Source organism: Bos mutus, chromosome 3 (genome assembly GCF_027580195.1).
Source record: "Bos mutus isolate GX-2022 chromosome 3, NWIPB_WYAK_1.1, whole genome shotgun sequence".
NCBI classification, from domain to species: Eukaryota; Metazoa; Chordata; class Mammalia; order Artiodactyla; family Bovidae; genus Bos; species Bos mutus.
The window spans coordinates 32,533,250-32,558,725 of record NC_091619.1 but is presented as its reverse complement, the minus strand read 5'-3'; the positions used below and the strand labels follow the sequence as shown (position 1 = coordinate 32,558,725).

Below are 25,476 nucleotides of genomic sequence, written 5' to 3'. Positions count from 1 at the left end.
ACTAGGATTGACATACACACTAACTATATATAAAATAGATAACTAATAAGGACCTACTGTAGCACACAGGGAACTCTACTCAATACTCAGTTTATATAGGAAAAGAGTCTAAAGGAGAGTGGGTATATGTATATGTATAACTGATTCACTATGTTGTATAGTGAAACTAATACAACATTATAAATCAACTATACTCCAATATTTTTTTTAAAAAATCTTTAAAAAGGAAGAGTGTAAAGTATTTCACTAATAATTATCAAATATTGTTTTACATGTTAAAGTGATATTTTAGACATACTGAAATAACTAAATTATTAAAATGAATTTTGCCTCTTACTTGTATAATGTAGCTAGCTGACAGAATAATTTAAATTATATATGTTGCTCTCATGCTATTTCTCTTGGATAGTGCTAATCCAAACAGGGGAAGTGCTTTTCTGGTACCATTTCACTGCCTGCTCACCCACGTGGAACATCCTTCAATCCTCTTTCATATACATGATTTTCTTATTCTAGTTAGAAGAAACTGAACTGGATGGGTTATTTAGGAAAATGGGCTTACAAGTTTCTGATAGAAAAGGTCAAAGGAGACACTCACAGTTCCTTTCAAGGATATCTTTAAAATCGATGGTGTAGGAGACCCACTGGCGAGCCAGGAAAGATTCTGTGAAGCCCCAGATGCTGATGTTCATGGACCTAGCTCCGGGTTCTGAAGCCAGGCCCGTAAAGTAGATAGGCTCCTTGGTAAATGTGTAGGTTTGCCAGCACTGACCCTCGTCTGTGGAGAACCTGAAACCACAGTTAGAGGAAGATCGTGACAGAGGATCAACGTTTACTGGAATATCAGGAAACCACTCCAGCTGTTTTCATCCCAAATCAGAGAACTCTCATATTTAGGTGACGGCTTACTGACTGACAATTATATTAATTTCTAATGCCTGCAGTTAACAGGGAAATGGGATTCACTCAAATAGTATGGAAGAAAATGCATTTATAAAAATTCTTCCAAGGGAAAGGAAGAATAGTGACCCATATAAGAACAGGCTTCTGAGTCAATAAACAGAAATTATACAATAAGAACTTGTACTTAAGGAGTCATTTACCATCCAGACTGCTTCAATGCATCCATAATATTCTTGTGGGAAGAGAGAAGAACATTTTTTCTTTTAAGTGATAAAAAATGTAAGCTAGCAGAGTCGGAGGAAAAACACAAAGCCATTTAATTTGAGTTGCTCTGAATGCAACCCCTTCAAGCACCTCCCCTGCAGCTCTGCAGAATGCCTAAATCTGAATCAGGGTCCGGAACTTCCCCACAAACTGAAAAACATCCCGCGGTAGCCTTCTGGGCAGACAGTGTGGGTGGAGCTGAGCTCATGCATACTTAATCACATTGATCGGATGGCTGCTGTGCTCAATGGCTACGATGATGCCTCCAGAATCCAGGATGGTGTAATAGTGGGGTCCTTCCAGCATCTTCATCCAGGAGTAACCCCCGTCATCTGAGATGTACACATCTGGGACCATCACGGAGATGGCATCCCCCACGCTACCTACAACACAGCCCACCATCTCATCAGCACACGTCAGCAGAGAAACAGAGAGGAGTCACTGTCACGAGAAGAATTCTGAATGAGTTTATTCTGATTATTTCCCATCAGGCCTCTTGGAATAAAAAAAAAAAAAAAAGGCCACAACAATTTGGTAAAGGAAGAGGTCATGTTGCTGCTCTCTGATGGGAGTCCATGAAAAACCCACAGTATCTTTATCTTGCGAGAAATTCTGCAAAGGGTGGTAAAAGCCATGGATGGTGGTTTTCTCACAGGGTTCCATGCTATGACTGAGCTTCAATGTACTCAACTAGCTCTTCCCACAGAGGTGAGGGAGGGCTGCTTACCATGGGCAATGACTATGCCAACAGCATTAGGCTCTGACAGTGGGGCCATCGGAACATTTAGTTTCTGAGAGATGCTATAGGAAGCGTGGATATGAAGGCTGCACTGTGGAAAGACACCAAAGCTTAGATTAAAACCAAAGGTGTAATTTTTTTTATTCATCTCAGAGTCTTCTAATAATAAGGCTTTTTAACTTATTAACCCAGACTTCAGTGGGATACTCTTTTAAAAAATTGTGGTTAAAATAACATACCGTAAAATTTGCATTTTAAAGGGTGCAATTCAGTAGTGTTAGGACATTCACACTGTTGTGCAACCATCACCATAATTCATCTCTGGGACTTCCACATCTTGCAAAACTGAAACTTCTGTGTCCATTAAACCATAACTGCCTATTCCCCCTTTCCCAGACCCTGGCATTCCCAGACCCTGACACCATTCTATTTTCTTTCTCTGTAAATGTGATTATTAAATTATTATTAAATGCATTATGCATTTAAGAAGCAAGAATATCCCACTGAGCCTATAATTCAACAACAAAAAACCAAATAACCCACATTAAAAATGGGCAAAGGACTTGAAAAGACATTTCTCTAAAGAAAATGAGAGGCTTCCCAACTTGATGACCGCCTGCCATATTTCAGATACTGAACAAGATGTGGTGGTGATTTGAAATAAGACCCAGTCCTGTCTTTAAGAAACATTTCTTAGAAATTAGTTGGGTTATAAAGCAGGATGGTAATCCTTTAAAGGATGCTTTAAAAGAGGTTCAGGAGACTTCCCCGGTGGTCCAGTGGTAAAGACCCTACCTTCCAATGCAGGGAGTAAGGGTCTGACCCCTGGTCCGGGAACCAAGGTTCAGGAACTAAGGCCCCACATGCCACAGGGTGTTGCCAAAAAATCACAGAAAATAAACAAGTAAACAAAGAGGCTCAAATTGGTTACAATGTTAATTTTATGCCATGTGCAATTTTATTGCAGTTAAAAAAAGCTTCATGTAAACTGCTAATGAAATGAAGAGCAATGATTAGTTCTAACTAACCAGTCCATCCTAAAGGAGATAAGTCCTGAGTGTTCATTGGAAGGACTGATGTTGAAACTGAAACTCCAATACTCTGGCTACCTGATGAGAAGAGCTGGCTCATTTGAAAAGACCCTGATGCTGGGAAAGATTGAAGGTGGGAGAAGAAGGGGACGACAGGGGATGAGATGGTTGGATGGAATCACCAACTCAATGGACATGAGTTTGGGTGAACTCTGGGAGTTGGTGATGGACAGGGAGGCCTGGGGTGCTGCAGTCCATGGGGTCGCAAAGAGTCGGACGCGACTCAGCGACTGAACTGAGTTGAACTGAGGGATGGTCAGGATTTCCACTAACCTTAATGAACTGGGGGGAGGGGAGACAGGGACAACCTCCCCAGGAATAACTGGGTGTTCAGGGAGCAGCAGAGTTACAAGAAGGGGTGTGTCGGTGACAATGACATTGAAATGGGCAACAACAATGAAAAGGCAGAAGAGAACCTGCCGGGGGAGGAGAGGACCTTCATTCACCAGATCATGGGCAAAAGAGAGCCATAAAGAGTGCTAGGGAGGGAGAGGCACAGCAGCATGAGGGTGGCAAGGTACGTAAGGAGGCCACTGCACCTGTGCCTGTGCCTGAGGTGGAGAGGGCAGGAGCAGAGCAAGGCTAGGGTGGAGGGGTGGGAAGGGGAGCAGGAGGGGAGAGACTCCACAGTGGTCATGAAGACACAGAAGGGAGAGAGTGTGATGGGAATGGTGTGGGTACATTTATCTCCCACTGGTTGAGTCTCTTAAAACAGAAAGCCCAGTCAGGACAGCAGAGTACATACCAGCCATAGGCAGGTACTCAGAAGAGAGCCTGGAATTACCAATGCTGTCAATTTTGAAGGAAACTCCCAGGGTTCTGCTAAGCTCCTCTCAAATTCTTTAAAAGAGTCAGACACAAAGCTTGTTTTTTTCCTTTCCTGTCAAGACCTGTCACTCATGGAACCTGGCTCTCCTGCAGCAATGCCTTTGAATCTCTAGTTTGTGGCCTTTCCTCAGAGGGCTCAGCTCTTGAATCCACATGTTAGACCAGGTCACCACCTACATCCACAGGCCACGTGGAGCCCTGGCAGATGGGAAGAGAGGCCAAGTTCTCCTCCATTTGTTTCTGGCCAGTACGGCTTTGCACTGCTTATGAATGGCTGGTCGATGGCTTTCTGTAGAGTTGCTGAAGTGTCATAGCTGCCATCGCGACTCCTAACTAATCACTGGCCCATCTGACCACTCTGTTTTCATTCAGCAATTTAGTATAATACAAACTGTTAGCACAAATTGCAGGTCAAGAGGCAACAGTTAAAACTGGACATAGAACAACAGACTGGTTCCAAATCGGGAAAGGAGTATGTCAAAACTGTATATTGTCACCCTGCTTATTTAACTTAAATGCAGAGTACATCATACAAAATGCTGGGCTGGATGAAACACAAGCTGAAATCCAGATTGCTGGGAGAAATATCAATAACCTCAGATATGCAGATGATACCAACCTCACGGCAGAAAGGGAAGAACTAAAGAGCCTCTTGATGAAGGTGAAAGAAGAGAGTGAAAAAGCTGGCTTAAAACTCAACATTCAGAAAACTAAGATCATGGCATCCGGTCCCATCACTTCATGACAAATAGATGGGGAAACAATGGAAATGGTGAGAGACTTTATTTTGGGGGGCTCCAAAATCACTGCAGATGGTGACTGCAACCATGAAGACGTTTGCTCCTTGGAATAAAAGCTATGACCAACCTGGACAGCATATTAAAAAGCAGAAACATTACTTTGCCAACAAAGGTCTGTCTAGTCAAAGCTATGGTTTTTCCAGTAGTTATGTATGGATGTGATTATGGATGTAAGAGTTGGATTGTAAAGAAAGCTGAGTGCCAAAGAACTGATGCTTCTGAACTGTGGTATTGGAGAAGAATCTTGAGAGTCCCTTGGACTACAAGGAGATCCAACCAGTCAATCCTAAAGGAAATCAGTCCTGAATATACATTGGAAGGACTGATGGTGAAGCTCAAACACCAATAATTTAGCCACCTGATGCAAAGAACTGACTCACTGGAAAAGACCCTGATGCTGGGGAAGATTGAAGGCGGGAGGAGAAGGGGACGACAAAGGTTTAAATGGTTGGATGGCATCACCAACTTGATAGACATGAGTTTGAGTAAGCTCTGGGAGCTGTTGATGGACAGGGAAGCCCGGTGTGCTGCAGTCCACGGGGTCACAAAGAGTCGGACATGACTGAACAACTGAACTAAACCGACTGAAATTGTTAGCCTTCAGTTTTGGTTTTCTTTAAAGACAAATAAAGTGTAATATTTTGGTCTTTCTTCACAGTTCAAATTTCTCACATCCTAGTTAATTTCAACCTCTCATTTCCCAATTTTCCACTGTTAGCTGTTGACCCTCAGCAAGTACAAAACTTCATTATTCAAAAGCCTGGCACTAATAAGAGCAGAACAGAATGGTTGCTTTGCTCCGAATACATATGACAGTAGGAATAAAACAAACCTCGTTCTTATTTTTTGCAGTAGCATCGCATTCACTGTTCTCAGGCTTCCTCAGGTGCTTCCACCTTCCTCCTTGGTCAAAAGTGATCATAGTCTGGATAGAATTATCTGAATAGGAAAAGGATGACATTAATCTTGATATATTGATTAGGAAGCACCCTAATCAATTCAGTTTATCATTGCATAACTCTCTAACAGAGATTATGTAATACCAATAGAACCCTGGAGTCCCACAAGATGTTGACGTCCAGTGAAATGGGTCAATATTGGTGAGTACGATACTTGAAAGAGGCTTCGCACCTGAACAGGATTCTACTGATTCCAGAAATCATCTAGACTGCTACTCTTGAAAAAAGATACCATTTATCTCCTTATCAACACAATTCTATTCTTCCTTGCTTGCTTGCCCTGGAGGAAAATCTACAATGGGAAGGCACTCTAATCTGGACTAAGGCCATGATACCAGGCTTATTTTAGGAAATCTCAAGATTTGAATTATCTGCATTAAGTCTCAATGAATAATTCCTAGCTTTTGTCTCTTTACCACGCCATATCCTATTTCTCTTACACATTTTTTTTTCCTTCATGTGTCTTCCCTATTCTCTATTGCTAATGATACATAAACTGTTGCACATTTAAATTAAAAGAAGTGCTTTGAGTTTTCTTAAGGAAAATTTAAAAAGGAAAGCTAATAAAGTAAATTTCATTTACCCAATAAATGTTTTATTGCCTATCCACTATATGAAAATTGCTGTAAGGCTTTGGAAATGTATCTGTGAACAAATTAGGAAAAAAAAAAACTCTGTGGAATATATATTCTAGTAGGGTGAGACAGACAAACACTAGACACTGTAAATAGGTAAATTACATAGTGTGTTAGAAAATGCATGCTTTGGAAAAATCTTGTACAGATAACTGGGAATGAGAGAGTGCGTGTGTAGCAGGGAGGCAGACTGACATTTAAAACAGGATAGTCAGGGCAGGTCTCATCAGAAAGAAACATGACCAATGGCTGGGAGGAGGAAAGTGTGGGCCACGTAGACATCTGGAGAAAGAGGTCACTGCAAATCTCTCACCCAAGAGTGTGTGAACCTGCCAGTTTAAGGACTGGCAGAGGACTGGAGTGACTGCAAGAGTAAGCGAAGGAGCGATGTCTGGGAGGAACTAGGGGCCAGAATCACCTAGATCCTGTAGACAGCTGCAAGGTGTTCACAAAATTAAAACAAACACCCCCCACTCCTACCGAAAAAGTAAATACATAAATAAATAAAACCTTAAAACCCTTTGTACTTCAGAGTAACGTGTTTATTTGTTCAACTGGGCTCTGCAGAGCCAGTGAAGAGAACACAGGAAAAATCTGAGCTGGCTATTGCTCCATCCTTGACAATCAGAAAAGCAAAGTGGTTCAAACTCCTTCCCACAGGCCTGAACTTCCCAATACATAAGACTTTTTTCATAAACAAAATAACCTCAAATCTTTCTTTATGCCTGCTCTTGCTTTGTTCTTTCTTAGTTCTAATCACCATAACTTACTTAAAACAGAGAGCCAGAATTCACAGACAGGCTTGTTGGCCAGGCAAGCACCATTACTGAGGGGACAGGACCATCAGTTTCCCCCAAAGCCTCCGCTGTGAACATATTCAGCTGAAGGACCCACCTTCTGAGAGCACACTTGTCATATAGACCCCACGAAGGGAGGTCACATTGGTGAAGTCTGTCTCGCCACCCGTAGTGGTGTAGAGATGTCGGTCCAAGGATTTGGAATAGACAATGCCTCGATCGTCCGAGGTAAATATGGTACCAAATCCAGTGTCTGGAATAGGCAAACAAACAAACAAACAAACAAAAAACCCACCAAGTCTTGGGAGGGAACAGAGTAAAAACAACAGTCTAATCATACATATGACACATACACATGCACGCATCAGCCAACTGTCTCTCTTCATGACGCGGATGCAGACCTGAGAGCTAATCAAGGATTGATAGTTAAGAACTTTGTGGCCATCTTTAATTCCAGTACCCAGCTTAGTGCCTGAACATAGCAGATGATGAATTTGTTTAATAAATTACTCAGACGTTAGAGAAAAGCTCTTATATTTTGGTATAATCAGTTATATTTTGGTAGCAGAGGCATTGCATTTAGCTTCATATCTTACACATTTTTAAATCTTTTTACTCTAAACGAATGCTTCTCAAACTCTCTGTGATGAACGATCAATTTTAAAATTTTGTCACAAACTGATGCTTTTGTAAATATAACAAAAAATTTATCACTAGAAAAATGAAATACAAAAGAAAGAAAAAATTACAATCTTCAAATTTTTTTATTAGTAGAGTCAACAGATACAAAATTTCTTTGTCAAAGAGCTGTAAGAGTTTCTAAATGCTTGATGCTGCTTTCTGCACTTATTTGGTAATAAAGAATTTGCAAATCAGTCCCCGTTCTCTGACCATTCTTTGAGCAGCACTGCTCCAGAACACCTGGACATACCTACAAACCATGTTAGAGGGTCAAAGCAAGTGGCCTTTTTAACAGAGGCTACATATCATCTCTAAAACAAGTAGGCCACTAATAAATTCCCAGGGGTGAAAAGAAAAATCAAAGAACCCTCCTGCCAATGCAGGAGACATAAGAGATGTGGGTTTGATCCCTGGGTTGGGAAGATTCCCTGGAGGAGGGCATGGCAACCCATTTCAGCATTCTTGCCTAGAGAATCCCATGAACAGAGGAGCCTGGCAGGCTATAGTCCACAGGGTCGCAAAGAGTCAAAAATGATGCAGCATGCACACTGAGAAGGAAAGCTACTAAAACAGGGTTCGGAGTTGAAGTCTCTATGCAGTCAAGGGTGAACCATTTGCAAAGCTCTTACCTCCAGGTTCATCTACATGCATGAACACCATGTCGTCATTAGCAGCTAGAATAGAGTAGAACTGTTCCTGCCCCACAGATGGGAGCTGGGCCATGCTCCATGTGTCTCCTTGATCTGTTGACACATGAATCCTTCTTGTTGTATCCTGGAACAAATGCCGATACTTATCTTTTAAATATTCCACCAAGATGCCATATGCAGTAACATTAATAGGCACATTATTATTTAATAATTATATTCATTACCTATTTCCTCACTAGGTACATCTATTATAAATGAAAGGTCCTAGTACCAATTATCCAAGCTTTTTCTAACCTTTTGCAAAGATCCAGGCACTGGAATAATCCATTCTATTGTAAATAAGGTTATCCTGGCTTTCTCTTTGGCTTCTTCGTTCTTGTGTGGCCCTCTAAGATACCAATATTTCCTCCTAACCTCTGACATGCCAATTTCCTTCAACAGAGATAGGGGTTTGTTGGGACCATTATGAGCTTGGCTCTGCAGCTATTTGCATGTTTGCTCAGATAATTCTTAAAATGATGGCTGCTGCATAGAAGTTTGGTTTCTTTTAGATAGCTCTGGCATCATCGAATTAGATAATGGGTCTGGAAAATGGAGATGAAACCCAGGTTTGGAAGATCATGAAGTAAATCAAAATGTGACACGTCTCCTCTTTAAGGAAGGCTCTCAGAACAGCCATGATGGAGGGAACAGGCCAGGCTGGAAAGAGGGCAAGGAGAGTCAGAAATTAACATAAGGAAGCTGATCAGGGAATATTTAGCTGTTAAAACAGGTCTCCCTCGTGGCTCAATGGTAAAGAATCTGCTTGTAGTGCAGGGGACTTAGGTTTGATTCCTGGGTCAGAAAGATCCCCTGGAGAAGGCAATGGCAACCTACTCCAGTATTCTTGCCTGGAGAATCCTATGGACAGAGGAGCGTGGAGGCAACAGCCCATAGGGTCGAAAAGAGTTGGACACTACTGAAGCAACTTAGCATGTATGCACAGGTTGAGACAATTAACATGTACTATCTGATAAATAGTTTGATGAGTCCATTTAACTTACTTTTCTAACTTACATCTTAGATGTTTACTTTGAATCTTATACTCGCTGTTACAGGTAAAAACTGGAGTTCAAAAGCACAGAGTGGAATTTTAATTTTGTGGACAGCAGCAGTGTACAGGCAGCTATCTCTGGAATTACACAGTCTGATTTCCACCAGAGTTCCACCTAGACAAGTTACTCAATTTCCTAAACTGAGATAACAGTATGAACTATAGGGCTGTTGGGAGGATTATTACAAAACTGCTCAAGGGCGTGATGTGTAGTTACCTTGTCTACTTTTCTTATCTCTAATTCTCTCTGAACCCACTCCAATCAGTCTCTTAACCACAGTACTCCAAAGAAACTGCTTTCATCAAGGTCACCAACAACCTATACTTTGCCAACTCCAGTGGATAATTCTCAGAACTCATCTAACTCCACATCTCAGCTGAATTTGATGCAGCTGATCATTTCCTCCTCATTGAAACCTTTTTTTCACTTGGCTTTCAAGATAACACCATGTGCGGTGACATTAACAGGCACACTATTATTAATAATTACACATCTCATTATCCATTTCCTCACTGGGTACAACTGTTATGAAAGCTCGTATTCTCCCACCTCACCATTCCGTGAGGGGCACCAGGGCACCCAGTGCTCAGCTCTCCCACCTCTTCTCGACCTACTCATTCCCCTACAAGATACCATCTAGTCACAGAGCTAGATGAGACCATTCCATATAATTATACTATATAATTTTGGGGGATTCATATACCCAAATGCTTACCTGACATTTTCACCTATATATCTTATACACATCTCATATCCAAAACTGAATTCTTGATTTTCTTCCCACAAACTTGCTTCTCCTGTAGTCCTTTCCATCTCAGTAAATGGCACCACCATTCACGCAGGTGCTCAGGCCAAAGACTAAAATTATCCTTGGTTCATCTTATTCTCTCACAATCTGCATCTAATCTACCAGCACACACTACTGGTGATGCATTTAAAAATACATCCGTGATCTTACTACGTCTCCCCTCATCCACTGTTAACAGCCTGGTCCAACCTACTGTCTCTCTCGCTGCTGCTGCTGCTACTTCCATTCCTGACCCTCAGGTGACACTATGCACACCTATTCCATCAAAAGAAACAGCCAGTTAAACCATTCCCCTGCCTGCACCCTTTTCACAGCTTCCCAACACATGAAGAATGGAAGCCAAGGTCTTGCTCACAACCTACAGAGGCCCTGTGTGATCTGGCCACCGGCTGCCCTCTTGGGACCGCCCTTTCCCGTGCTGCAGCCATGCTGCCCTTCTCACTTACCTTCAGCATTCCGAGCACGCGCCAGCCCGCGGCTCTTTGCGCTCACTCAGCCTAGATATCCACGCAGCTATCCTCTCACTTCAGTCGGGTCTCAGAGAGCCCTTCCAAGCCACCCTATCTGGAACAGCGCTGCTCCAATTCCTGCCACTTTTTATGTATTTACTCTGTTTTAGGTTTCTTCATAGTTTTAATCATTACCTGATATTACATCATATTTGTTAGTTTAGTATCTATCTCCCTACTTGAATAGAAACTCTGAGAGCAAGACATTTATCTGATTTGTTCACTGCTATATTCCCAGAACCCAGAACAGTACCTAGTATACAGTAGGTACTCAAAAATGTTATATGTTTCCATTAGTTTCATTGGATAATGAGCAAGGAGATTGCTTTTTTCAGAATCCATGTGTGAGAAAAGCCCAAACACTGGGCTGATATATCCTAAGCAGACACCAGAATTCAGTTGGTGACACAGGCCAAAGTGGAGAGAAGTCCAGAAGAATCATTCAGCCCCGATAAAAAGAAGCACTTCCAAATCTAATAGTGACACTAAATACTACAAAAGGCAAGAAACTCCATCAGTACATCTACTGAAGCTATCTGTTTGAGGCATATTTTGAGGTTCAGAAATATCAGAACCCAAAGAAAAGAGGCAAACACCCACCTTATCAGCCATCACAGAGGCAAAAAGGAAACGTCCCCCAAGACCAAATGAGTAGATTTTCACACCAATGGTTTTGAAGCTTTTCCCCAAGTCTGAAGTTCTCCGTAATTCCAGTGCCCCAAGGTCAGCTTCTTAAACAAGACAAAATATTAATTAAAATTTCACTTACTGGTGAGCCTCTAGTTCAAAACAATTGTTTTAGAACTACTCTTAGTTTTATAGCAACAGAATTTTCAATGCTATGCATGTTAATCAGATAACAATATAAAATGATATAGGAATTGACACAGGAAATTCACACTTTGGTTTTATCTTTATACATGTGAAGTTTTATACTGGACAGGAAGAGAGGATTAATTTCAGTACAGTGTTCCATTAAAACACCACAGCATCCTGCTTTACTTTCTTCATGACACAGTTTGAAACTATCTTATTGTATTTTAAGTTGTATCATTTGAGTTTTGATTTTCTGGCTGATCATCCAACATGTCTACATGAATTTAAGCTCCATGAGAGCTGGCCTTGGGTGTTTTGTTCTCACCATCCTGAGAAGAGTGTTTAACATACTACTGCAGGTGTTCCAATGAATGAATAAATTAAATGAATCTGTTGAATGAATAAATGAAAGATTATGCTTTCAGCTTTGTGCCACTGACTGGAAAGCCAGTGGCTTCCACCAACACAAACACAGCCCATGCTCTTTGGCAGAAATCACTATACATTTCATTTTGTTATTGGTTGTAGCCTAATATTTACTTTATGTACATTGCTAAAATTAAGTTATAGTGTCTCTGTGTATAGCCTGCATTTTTTATTTGCTCAAGGCACAGTATAGTACTTGGTTGTTTGTGCTTCCAAGATTTTAAAAATCACTAACAGCTAGTTATCTTTAGCTATTAAAATTATGAGAGAATGGAAGGATCTTTGATACTTCTACCTATTACAACTCAGAATATTCTACCATGAATGGACACCAGGACACTCTTTTCTGGGACTAAAATATACTTACTGCAGGAGCCATTCACATAGGTGGTAAAGAAGATGATGTTTTCTGATCCCCTACAATGAGGCAAAGACAGGGAAAAGACACGGTTCAAGACTGCTAACAGACTGCATTAACCTTAATCACTCAGCTCCAGGCAGGTCTAATAAGTGTCACCCATGGGTACTAGCCAAAACAGCTTTATCGGATGCTGTACACCTGATTCTTCCGCAGCATCATATCTAGGTCCCCCCAGTCTGCTCCCAGGCATTCTCTACACTCCACTACTTCTTTATGTGAACTCTTCCAGCCAGTCAAACTGGTCTCGTTACACTCTCCAAGCCTGCCTCCTGCGTTGGTTCGGACTGTTCACTTCTTAAAATGTTTTTCTCTTACATGACTAAATCTTACCCTCACAATCTTTAGGCTCCAGGTTAAAATCTAGCTCTTCCATGAAGTTTCCTGTCAGTCTAACTTGAAGACTCCTTTGCTGCAAACTTCTAGAGCAGTGGTTCTCAACCAGGGCCGATATTGCTCCCCAGGGGACAGTCTTGGCTGTCACCAGTGGGGGAGGGGAGATGTTACAACTCTTACGTGGGGAGAGACCAAGGATGCTGCTAAATATTCTGCAATGCACAGGCTTGTCCCCCACAACAAAGAACTATCCAGTCCAAACGCCATTAGTGCTTAGGTTGAGGAGTGCTGCTTGAGAGCCCGTGCAGCTCTCCCGTGCAGCTCTCCCGTGCAGCTCTCCTGTGCAGCTCTCCCGTGCAGCTCTGTGTCAGCCGCCTGGCCATTCCTTTGTCTCCTGTTTGGCTATTTCAATTGCATTCTGTGTGCCTTACCTCTCCTACTCCACCACTGAGTTCTTCACAGCAGGTACTAAGTTTTGTTGTTTCCCTTTAGAACCTAGTTCAGTGCTTTGCATGAACTAAATAATTTAGTTCTTTCATCTGAAATAGACAACTAGGTCAGAAGTTGAATTATTTAAACTCTAACTTGGAAAGGGAGTTCCAAGGAACTAGATTCAGACCTTGATAGGACTTATAGATTAGCACCAGCAAAAGGTGCTGGGCATCTGACATACAGAACAAACTAGGGGTTTCCACTGGGGAGAGGAAGTAGGGGAGAGGTGAGAAAGGGGTGGGAGATTAAGAGGTGGAGACTACTATGTATAAAATAAATAAGCTACAAGGATACATTGTACAGTGCAGAGAACAAAGCCAATGTTTTATAACTCCATTTTATAAATGAAGTATAACCTATAAAATTTTTGAATCACTATGTTATACATCAAAAATGATTATAATATTATAAATCAACTGTTCCTCAATAAAACAAAAAAGGTGCTGGGTCTGAGCATGTTCTTTCGAGCTTTAGACTGTAAATTTCTAGAAACCAAAGATCTAAAAGGTGAGTAAACAGTTAGCAGCAGCCCAAATCTTATATTTAGACACTATTCAATGAAGCAAGTTAACAAAAGTAAAAATTCTTGTATAAAATACAAAACAAAATACCATTTTAAAATAACTCTTTAGTTTTAAAGATGAGTCTTCTGTTGTTTCCTTTAGCTTTATTGAGGTATAACTGACAAATAAAATTGTAAGACATCTAAAATGTACATTGTGGTGATCTGATATATGGATGTAAAGGTGAGCTTTAATGATCAAAATTATTATAGTCTTATTTGAACACACACTACATATTTTAGGTCTATCAGGAACAAAATAATTTGTTAACTTTGTTACTTTAAAAATTCCTTCCTGATAAGATCATATAAGATATAAACACAATTAATTAAAATACATAAAACGAAAGCAGACACACGATGTGTACCACAGTAGTGCTATAAAAACCTAATTTAACTAGTATTTCCTAAAAAAGGATGCTTGCTTAAGCATCATTTTTTAAATGTTTTAGTTAATTTCATTGGACATATTTGGCAATGTCTATATCACACCTTGTCTATATCAATGTCTATGTCTATATTTTCCTACCTTTCCAAGCAAAGAACAATAAGTAGCAAACTCTTCCTTGGGATTATGGATCACTGTCATGAACACCAACTGTATGAAACTGTAATGCAATGTTCCCATTAGAACTTACCGAGGCTTTTGTGTTCTCCTGAACGTGAAAGTGAAGTCGCTCAGTCGGGTCCGACTCTTTGCTACCCCAAGGACTATAGCCTACCAGGCTCCTCTGTCCATGGGATTTTCCAGGCAAGAATACTGGAGTGGGTAGCCATTTCCTTCTCCAGGGGATCTTCCCAGCCCAGGGACTGAAGCCAGGTATCCCGAATTGTAAGCAGACGCTTTACCGTCTGAGCTCCTGACACAGCACTAAATCCCTCCATCCTGTCTATTTCTCTGTCTTGTTCTCTGTCTCTGCCTGTTCTTAGAGCTCTTCCTGCTTCCGTGCGGCTCCCAGGCAGCGGACTCTCAGGCTGGTCTGTGCTTGCTGTTTACACTCACATACCCCACTTCTGGCAGCAACCTGCTATCAACTGGGAAACTAGATCAATGAACTTGCTAAAATTAGTCAAAGAGAAAGAAGAAAGAGGCTCTAAACAAGAATCTGAGCCTAATCAGAGTTTGGAGGTATGACAGCTCTTAATTCTTGCTCAACCATCCCCCAAACTTCCCAAATAAATCTCCTTTCATAGAAGGAACAAGCTAAATCCCAGAGAAGTCAAGCCACTGACTAGCAGCCGATCCAGGTTAGAACAAAGGTGACCTGACTCCTGAGTAAGAGCCTCCTCCACTGAATCCTCTGTAAGCAGACGGGGTGGGCAATCAAGAGAAGTGAACGAATTGTGGTGCATGGATAGTGTGACTCTGGCAGCCTGGAAGCTCTCTGAGCTTTCTTCCTGATTCCTCACTACATTCCACCTAACTGACATGGATCTCTAGATGAGGGAGCATAAATGTGCATGCAGAGAAGCATGTAAGTCCCCCAATCAAAGCAGTATTTTATGTTATTGCAATTGATGTCACCGTTTACACAGAATAAACCTTTTACAGGCAGTACCTACTCGGTGACGTGCCTTGTTTTATATTTTAACATTTAGTGAGACAAGTCTTCTTTCCCAGCAGAATTAGAAGTTCTTCCAGGTCAAGGTCTATGCTGCACCCCTCTCTCACATCCCTTATGGCACCCTGAAGAGCACTTGGCACCTATTAAGTGCTTAACACTGATTCGTGTGACTTCTGGCGGCATCGTCAGGAAAGGTTTAGGGCTCTGCACGGATGGAATCTTCTGTTACTCACCATTTGGCCAAACAGACTGCTTTGTGGATTTCTTCCCACTTTCCCCCAAAATTCTTGGACACCCACAGGCCATTCTGAAAGATTATAAATGACTTATCAAAATTCCAGTTTTATCATGTGCAGCTGCTTGTATGACCTTTTAATAATTCATATCCAATCATTCAGGGCAGTAAAAACACACACTGAAATTCCAGCCAAGCTGCCGAGCTCACAGACACACAGTTTATGGGGCCCCCCTAGGGTCTTGGATCAGAATAACAAATGCTTATGAAGTGCCTACTATGTGCCAAGTGTACCAGATGCTGCATTGGGGATACAAAGATGAATAAGACATACTCTCTGCTCTCAAGGAGCTCACAGTTTAACAAGGGTACACATAAGAAAGTTCAATACACACGGTAAGTGTTATGGAAACATAGTCTCTGGGGTAAGAGCAGGGAAAGGAGAGACAAAGCATCAGAGCTGACTTGTGAAGAAGACAGCCAAACTGAGTCTTAAATGATGAGCAGTGTAACCAAAAGAAGGCAAATGGGAGATGAGATGTCAATGCACAAAGAGATTAATACAAGCAGAGACAGAGAGGTGATGAAACATCTCAGTGTGTGCAGGGAGCTGAAGCCTTCAGACACAGATGGAGCAACATTCCAAGGTGAAGAGAGGAGCCAGTGCTGGGGAGGGGGTGGCAGCTCGTGCAGAGCCCTCCTTCTGTGCCAGACTGAGGAATCCGGTTCTTATTTTATATGGGACATTTGAAGTAGGGGAATGACATGACCAGTTTTACTTTTTTTAAGAGGAATACTTGGATGACAGTGGGAAAGATGGATTTCAGAGGGTTCAAACTTAATAGAAGCAGGGAAAGCAGTGACTAATTGTTGCATTAAGAGTTAGTAAGGCCTGAAGCCACAGCTGTGAGGAAAAGGCTCAGAAATAATATAGACTCTAGATTCAGTAGAACTGGACATTTTCCTGTAGGGCAGGATGGAGTGCATGTCTGTGTGTGTGTGTGAGAAAGTTGAACACTCTGAGATTCTCGGTGAGGGGAAAGCAGTGTTGTGGAATCTTTAGCCAGCATAAGGATGAAGGGAAGAACAATGTTGCTGAGAAAGGTTAAGTTTGAGGGACGTGTGGGACATCTAGCTAGAGATACCCAGCAGACAGCAAGAAAGGCATCTGAAGCCCCAGGAAGAAGCCAGGACCAGAGGTAGGCATTTGAGAATCTTATATATCACAGTGGTAGCAAAATGGTAAAGAGTGGAAGAGACTACTCAGAGTAAAATGAGCAATAGGGATTTAAGGGGAGGTTGAAAGGAGTTTAAAAAAGAGACTAAGAAGCAATGGTTAGAAGGTGGGAAAGAACCAAAGGGACTGCCACAGAAGCCAAGCAAGTAGAATTCCCAAAAGGAGGTCAATACTTTCAAGCGCAGCAGAGACTTCATAAGATAAAAACTGACAATTTCAGTGACATTGGCAATAGGAGTCTAGTGAGCCCAGACCCACTGGAGGTGGGACTGAAATGTCCTGGAGCAGCTCAAATGAAATGGTGATGGTTTAGGCAGAAATAACTTCAGTGGTCCTCCACTCTCACCCATCATTCTTCAACTCTTCCTCCTCTAGTAACATTCACCTCCCAGCATTTCTATTTAACCTAATCCTACTTAGAAATAGGGAAGGGTCTGATATTACCTATTTACACTTTAGTACAAATTGGTCCATCTCTCCACCCTGATTATTTGTACTTCAAACTCACCCTTAACGGGAAGAAATTTCAGGTCTAAAGGCATATTGTGCTTGCCTCTCCCTAGGATAGCTGTTTTAATAAACTTAAGATACTTGGTAAGGGTGATGGGGTTTTCAAAGGCAGATCAATGGTTCTGTCCATTCCAACAGGGGTCTCTTCGTTCCCTTGAAGGGCCTTCAGCTCAAGCTGCTGCTGCTAAGTCACTTCAGTCGTGTCCAACTAAAGCTGCTGAAGGCCAATTCCCAGGAATTGTTGCTTTCAGACGTGAAGCCTATCCGGTAGGCTAGTTCTCCTCCTCTGGCTGAGTTTAACTCTGACCTTGCTTGAGCCTCCCAGCCTGACCTCAGCTGAAAGTTCTGCCCCCAGAAGACCCAGAACCCAGACCTCTCTTCCAAGTGTCCTTCTCATCCTCCCTATGCCATCCTGTTGCTCAGCCCAACTTGTCTATATTTGATAATCCTATTTCTATTCCCAGAATGGTCATCACAGCAATGGCTCTCAGACTTTAGTGTGCAAGCTTAGCTGGCAAGCTTGTTAAAAACACTAGCCACCTCACTGACACACTATATCTGGATCGGGGCCAAGAAATCTGCATCTTAAACCAGCTCCCAGGGATTTTTATCTGATCCTGCAGGTCAGCAGACCACACTCTAAGCAAATGATGAGAGAGAGCCATATAAACACAGAGTGTAATTATGACTACTATCATAGTCTGGCAACTCAGCCACTCTGGGCCCTTAACATCCATGATAAAACAGACTGGTCCTCCAGGAATAGTAAAGCTGAGCTGCTCCTCAGGAAACTTTCCGAACAAAGGTGGGAGGGCCACCTGTGGTTTCTTGGAAGAGTACAGGAATAGGATAGGGGGTGCAGGGAATTAGGACTCTAGATATTTAACACATGGGCGTCAAAGACAGACATCAACAGGTTTTTATACTAAGGACTGAACAAGAAAAAATTATAAAGGTGTAGTTTGGCCATAGGAAAGAAAAAATAACAATCTTAAAAGTTTAACAATTTATGTCTGTCTCTTGCAGAACATGAATGATTAAACTGTTTCCTAGTTCATTACTCTAATAGTAAGTATCTGTTCACTTTAAAAAAAAATTGTAATGATTACTAGACACATACCTATCTGGTATAGACAGCATATGAAAATTGTGTCCTTTACCGTATAGGAAAACACACACACACACACCAAAAACCCAACACTTCATACCATAAGAAGTCACTAGAAGCCAGTCCAACATAAAAAGCATCACCTACACAGTCCTCTTCAGACAGTGCGTTTTGAGACTATAAAACACAAAAGGCAAGACAGGTTCTTCAGATAGACTTACTTCAGTGCTGAGAGCTAGAAGATAATCAGAATTTTGCGGGCTATACATCATCTGAGTCAGAGGATGAAAAGGGAGATTGGTCTGGACAAAGTTCTTTGCAAAATCTGATGATCTGAAGATTCTTCCTCCATGACTTCCTCCAGATACCTCTGCTGTTAAAATCACCTGGTCAGGGAGAAGGAAGTTCAGAACCAGGGTATAATACTATAAAAGTACATGAAGTTCCTCCACCATTTTCACCAGACATTTGTTCAAAAATTTTAGTTCCAAAAGTAAGAAGAGTTATAAAAACAGATTAGTTGATACACTCTCTTCCTGAAGTATTAGTCTTACGAAAAAAAATACTGTCCTGAGACAGTGTATTGTATCTATGAAGATAAGCTTGATCAGTCTGAGATTAGCCAGTTTCCCCAAAGACTAGAATGTTGTCTTTAGACGTATACCTTGTAACGCTAAACAACCACCACATAATTATGAAGAGTTTTGATGCATCTTAGACAAGGTCCAAAGAAAACAACTTGTGTGCAAAATGCCAATCTTTTGTAATCAGTATTAAATTGTTTCATTTTATTATATTGTAAATATTGTAATAGTAAACTAAACATATTGCTGTGTATCACTGGACCATTCAAATACCAACATCTGACGGCCTTGCACATGGTATTATGCAGTTTTGTACACGTATGATATAGTCTCACCTTCCCAGAGTTCTCAGGACCAATAGCCATGCCAAATTCAGTCCGAATGAATGTGTTATTGATGAGATTTGTGATATCCTTAAAGTTCTTTCCATAGTCCTCACTGAGAGGGAAAAAAAGGACAAATTTAGAATGCAGAGGTCATGGGCACTGTTGGGTTTGTACCTAGCCTCCCTCACTCTCCGGCAGCTTTATAGAGGCACTCACCCTCCTGATTCTACCCCTACCCGTGGTGGTGGGTCTAATTAGTGGAAGGAAGTTCCAATCCCTCATGGGTGACAGGGTCAGGAATGAGGAAAGGACCTAGACTGAGCCAGTAAGAAAAAAGTGGGAGAACTGGGATCAATTAGGAAACACACTTAAGACAATCACTTAATGAAATGGTCTGTCTTCCTTAAGGATCAGTGGTTCTTAACCAGGGTATTTTTGCCCCATGACCCCACCCCACCAAGCAAACATTTGGTAATATCTGGAGACATTGTTCATTATCACAAGTCAGGGTTGGGTGCTACTGACATTGTATTGGCATTGTAGTAGGTAGAAGTCAGGGGTGCTGCCAAACATCCTACAATACATGGGACAGTGTCCCAAAAAAAGAGAGGGCCACAAGCATCTGGCATCAGATGTGGCATCTGGCCCCAAATGCCAATAGCATCAACGTTGAGAAACTCCCATGTTGTCCTATGTGAATACAAAACAGAACAAAAAAATGCTACAGGCATTCTGATACAGTGAGAGCCAAACTTGAAGTAGAAGCCAACATAAGTGGCCAGTACTGCTGAAATAGTTCTGGGATTCCAGACAGGTAGCCTGTGACGCTGCACTGAATCGACCCATCCTTCCTCTATGAATTCCCTTATTATTATTTTTTAAAGATTTTTTGATGTGGACCATTTTTAAAGTCTTTATTGAACTGTTACAATATGCTTCTGTTTTTTATTTTGATCTTTCAGTCCTGAGGCATGTGGGATCTTAGTTCCCTAGCAGGGATCGAAACCACACCCCTAGCATTGGAAGGTGAAGTCTTAACCACTGGACTGCCAGAGAAGTCCCAATTCCCTTATTACTTAAGCTATTATATTAAAAGTTTGAGTTGGGCTCTCTGCTAAAGGTAGCCAAAGGCCTTCTAACTAATTTATCAATGCATTGTATTGTACTCATGATAAAGCTTGTAAGTTAAGTAGCAGGATCTTGAGTACCTCCTCCCCCAAAGTTACCATCCTTAGGCACAAATCTCTTAATGCATGCAGCACACAGCTAAAGAAGACAGATAAACTTAATCTCAACTCCCAGGTTGTTTAAAGCTTTTCCCAAAAGTTCATTTCAACAATATCTTTGTGAAGTATTAAAGTCAATTTTTAGATTTCAAAAAGTAAGACAAAAAAAAAGTCAGGAGTATTTAATACTATGCACAGCTCTAACATGGTATATAATGCTGCTGCTGCTGCTGCTAAGTCGCTTCAGTCGTGTCCGACTCTGCTCAACCCCATAGACGGCGGCCCACCAGGCCCCGCTGTCCCTGGGATTCTCCAGGCAAGAACACTGGAGTGGGTTGCCATTTCCTCCTCCAATATAATGCTAGACCTTAATATTAATTAAATTTCAGTATCATAAGTGCTGCCCACAGTGCACTGCAAGTCAGTTGCCCATGATAAATGCAATGTACAGTGGTCTTCACTGATATGACTTAAGAGGTGGTACAGTTTTGCTATTAGCCTCAACAGAAAAAGAATCACAGAACCACAGACCATGAGACAGGCAAGGAACTGAAGAGAACATCTTGTCAAACTCCCTTATTTCACAGAGGAGGAGGTTCAAGGGGAAGCAATTCATCAAAAGTCAACCAGTCAATTAAGGGCAAAACTGAAACTACAGTCTAATTCTCTTAACGCTCAGCCCCAAACTTGAGACAACTTTTAATTATGTGTAAGGAATTCTTCCTTGGCAACCAGTGGTCCTGCTCTTTCTTGCCAGGGCTTGTGGCCTGTCAGGAAAGGTCCGCTTAGAGGAAACTGAAGAGAGACAGGAGGGAAGTATCTCTGAGAGAAGGTACAGGTCCCTTCACCATGCTAAAGCAAACTACATGGGACTTTTAAGTTGTCTTTCCATCTCTTAGAACACACACAGAAAAACTAAATAAAATAGGGATTAGAAACCACCCAACAGATTCCTGTTACCCTGCCTTTGACTTCTGAGTACAAGAAAAGTTCTTATCTTCTCAACAGCAGGCCAAGAGATACGCATATTCAAGTCCTAGTTCTACAGTGCATACATCATCAATAGCTCAGACCATGTCCTAAAGGGTTTGCAGCAGCTAGATTATCACCAGTTCACAAATCACCCCTCCTTCGTGACATCCCAGGGAACCTCCACAAACCTGCTGGCAAGTGCGCTTGCTTTTCAAGAACTTGGCACAACAAACACATCCCTGCCCTTCAGAAAAAGAAAGCAACACGAGGGAAACAAAAAATCATCTGCTACAACACTCTGGCACTTTAGCCAGATAAACAAATGGAGCATGAGAGACCAGTGTCAACCTGCTGGGATTTAAGTAGTGTTTTGTCAAGGCCATGTTGGGCCCAGGAATATATTTTAATATGGCACTTTGCTTTAAAGTGGCTTTATCTTTTATCAGCATATATATTGGCATACATCATACATCATGGAGAGGAAATCAATGAAACACGTTGAAAAAGAAATCACTTTTCAAATTCCATATGATAATTAAGAGTTATGAACAGGAAACATTAACAAAGCCCTGTGAAACCATCTGCTTTAGAAGTAAGTCTTTTTAATAACAATTCTATACATCAAACCTAACAAAGCTCTTCCTGGTTAGCAAAAACAAATGATCACTTTTGCTATATCTGTGGTGTAAACATGTATAAGAATATGTACATTTGTAACAATAAAAAATAGTACTAGAGTACAAACGTTTTTGGGAGGATAGAGCCTAATACCACCAAAGAACATGAAAAATCTAGACATTATTTAAATAAATGGAAAAAAAGTAATCATCACATGGAGTTCTGATAAGACATAGCATTAAAATTCCTCCTAAGACGAAGGACTCAGGAGGGTATTTTTCCAGAAGACTAACATGTTGACTGACACTCAACCCAAATGCCAATAATGAAGAATCACACCTCCATTTTTGACCACTTTTCATTTATAATACAGAGGGACTGTGACAATGGGCATTTGACCTGCAGACATTCAATGAAAAGTAACAATAAAAGAATCCTACAATAAATATCTCGCAGAATCTTACATTTTACTTTTTTCAACAATCAAACAAGCATAAATATCCTTGTTTGGTTGATTTTCAGGCCTAACCACTTCTTTACTCCTTTAATTCATTTTTGCCATGATTAAGTCACTATAAATGATTACATAAAAGCAAAAAGAAAGACAACAAACTCCAAAAAAATTAGTTTTGAAGTTTTCACTAATTGAGAAAGCTTATACAGTTAATCCTCACTATTTACAGATTCCATATTTATAAATTTGCCTACTCAGATTTGTAACCCCAAATCAATATGTATGGCACTTTTCTAGTCACTGGCAGATATGCATAGGGCAGCGAAAAATGTGTCACTTGGGGCTCATGTTCCCTTCTAAAGTCCAACAAGCGGCTGGCCTGCCTTCTTGTTTCAGCTCTTATACTGTGCATGAGTATCTTCCTTACAGTCTGTTTACTGCTCTGCATTTTGCATTTTTGTGCCTTCTGTTGGTGCTTTGCTATTTAAATAGTCCCCAAGCACAGTTATGAAGTGCTGTTTAGTGTTTCTGGAGAAAATATGTGAGTTAGATAAACTTTTCTGCAACAGTTGGTTGTGAGCTCAACGAATCAATAATACACATAAGGTATCTTTAAACAGAAACACACATAAAACAAGGTTAATAGACTGATCAACTGAAAAAAATGAATGCTGTGGCCAGAAGTTTGCAGGAACCTAATTCTGTATTTCCCCTAGAAGCAATGGCTCAGTATTCACTAATTCAGTATTCATGGAGACTGGAGAACATAATTATTGTGAATGAGAACTAACTGGATTGAGATTTCCAGTTAAAAGATCAATAAGGAGAATGTAGCTTATTAAAATGTTCCAAAAGACTTACAGACCTGAAACCACTACCGGGTGAGATGGGCAGAATCTGAATCTACATTAAACTGAATTCCCAATACTTCAGTTTCTTTGTTTTAACCCCAACTGTCTCTGATGCTACCTTATGTGTTTTAAATTTAATTTTCATTGTGTTTTATCCTTACTTGAAAAGGATGCATGTTTTCTACAGAAGTTTTGAAAATACAAGTAGGAAAATAAAGAGGGTGAAATATTATAAATAAAATCACACAACTTTTTATCAGAAGGAATGTGAGTATGTATCTGAGGTCCTTATTTTGCTCTGATTGACAATAAGACAATCCTAAGAACAGGATTTTCATTCCCATGAAAATCATGGGAATATTTAGGTGACAAAAACCACCTAGCTTCATGATTTTTATATGCCTTAAGTTTGTAAAAATGAAGGTGCAGTAAAATGCCATCATCATACATTTCAATAAACTTTAAGAAACAAAAAAGCAGAAAAATATATTCTGCAAACAGAATTTATGCTAACCTTGTAATTAGAATATGCAGTCATTGCTAATAATCTACTAAGGTGAAAACTGAGCCAAGCATATCATTAAAAAGGTTGTCATAATGAGATGCCTTGGAGAACCTGGTTTACTGAACTCTGCTTTAGTATCTGCTGCATATCTTTATTGTTTATTTATTTATTGACCATGTGGGTTCTTAGTACCCTGACCAGGGATCAAACTTGCATTTCCTGTGGTAGAAGCATGGAGTCTTAGCCACTAAACTGTCAGAGAAGTTTCTGTTGCATATATTTAAGTTATCCTTTTTATTAAACCTCAGGTAACATCCTGAAAAACTTACATTGACTACAGTATAAACTTCAATGTGAAATCTCTTAGAGATTCCCTTACCAATTTCCAAAATTTGAACAACTTTGAATAGGAAATAGAAACCACAAGTAAAACAGTCCAGCAGTTTTCTGTTAACTTGGTATAGAATTTTGCTATACATAATGTGCTTCACTAAGTTAATCTTACAATGAAAGGTTAGACTCAAAGGGCCATAAAACAAAAAGGCACACAACATTTGTTCCTGAAAATCAAATTGTCATCTTAACTACAGCTGCTGCTGCTAAGTCGCTTCAGTTGTGTCCGACTCTGTGCAACCCCATAGACGGCAGCCCACCAAGGCTCCCCTGTCCCTGGGGTTCTCCAGGCAAGAACATTGGAGTGGGTTGCCATTTCCTTCTCCAATGCATGCAAGTGAAAAGTGAAAGTGAAGTCACTCAGTCGTGTCCAACCCTCAGCGACCCCATGGACTGCAGCCTACCAGGCTCCTCCATCCATGGGATTTTCCAGCCAAGAGTACTGGAGTGGAGTGACATTGCCTTCTCCGTAACTATAGCTAGTTATTTCCTTTTTAATTTCATATTTGCAAGTGAGAGGTAAATGAACTTTATTATCTGTTATATGAATTAACATTCCTGAAGAGGGAATCAAAATTTATACTATTCAAATATGATTCCCTTTAATTGAAGATATTAGTATGTTATTCAATTCTATCCAATCATTAATGCCCAGGGACTTTATTTCCCAAATCTGTTAACAATCCTCTTTCTGAAGTGTGCTCCCTCTAACTCGGCACAGGTAACAGAAACAACTAACTTCCTTCTCCTCACACATACCTCCATGCGGCACTGCTTATGGCAGGTGGCATCTCATTAGCTGCCTCCTATTTGAATCCCAAATGAATCTTTGACCACATAAGATTTGAGAGAGAAAGATAATCCAATAAATAATACAATCATTAAAGCTGCGAAAAACAGAAGAGTCTTCAGAGCAGATTCAACAGGCTTTTATTTCATTTCTCAGTTGCACAAGCTCAGCATATTCAGGACTCATTTTGCTCAAATTGCTCCCTCCCTTTCCCATTTCTCAAGCAACACGTGCCTCTTGGCTGGTGTGTCCAACAACATGAGTCACTTCAGACTAGGCCAGGCCAGCCTAGCT

At 40.8% G+C, this 25,476-nt stretch overlaps 1 protein-coding gene across 6 annotated transcripts in view; it reads right to left on the bottom strand.

The window, feature by feature from the left end:
- SORT1 (sortilin 1) overlaps positions 1–25,476 on the bottom strand; it is a 66,788-nt gene that overhangs the window by 13,644 nt on the left and 27,668 nt on the right. For 4 of the 6 annotated variants that reach the window (XM_070367541.1, XM_070367543.1, XM_070367545.1 and 1 more), the window contains exons 4-14: positions 19,383–19,485; positions 18,685–18,849; positions 15,607–15,680; positions 12,368–12,417; positions 11,359–11,489; positions 8,327–8,471; positions 7,114–7,269; positions 5,458–5,564; positions 1,895–1,997; positions 1,382–1,550; positions 599–789 (exon numbers count right to left, since the gene is read on the bottom strand). In XM_070367541.1, coding sequence (XP_070223642.1) covers positions 599–789; positions 1,382–1,550; positions 1,895–1,997; positions 5,458–5,564; positions 7,114–7,269; positions 8,327–8,471; positions 11,359–11,489; positions 12,368–12,417; positions 15,607–15,680; positions 18,685–18,849; positions 19,383–19,485 — 1,394 coding nt within the window. The remainder of the gene's footprint in view (positions 1–598; positions 790–1,381; positions 1,551–1,894; positions 1,998–5,457; positions 5,565–7,113; positions 7,270–8,326; positions 8,472–11,358; positions 11,490–12,367; positions 12,418–15,606; positions 15,681–18,684; positions 18,850–19,382; positions 19,486–25,476) is intronic. The other 2 variants (XM_070367542.1, XM_070367544.1) reach the window with 1 other exon arrangement.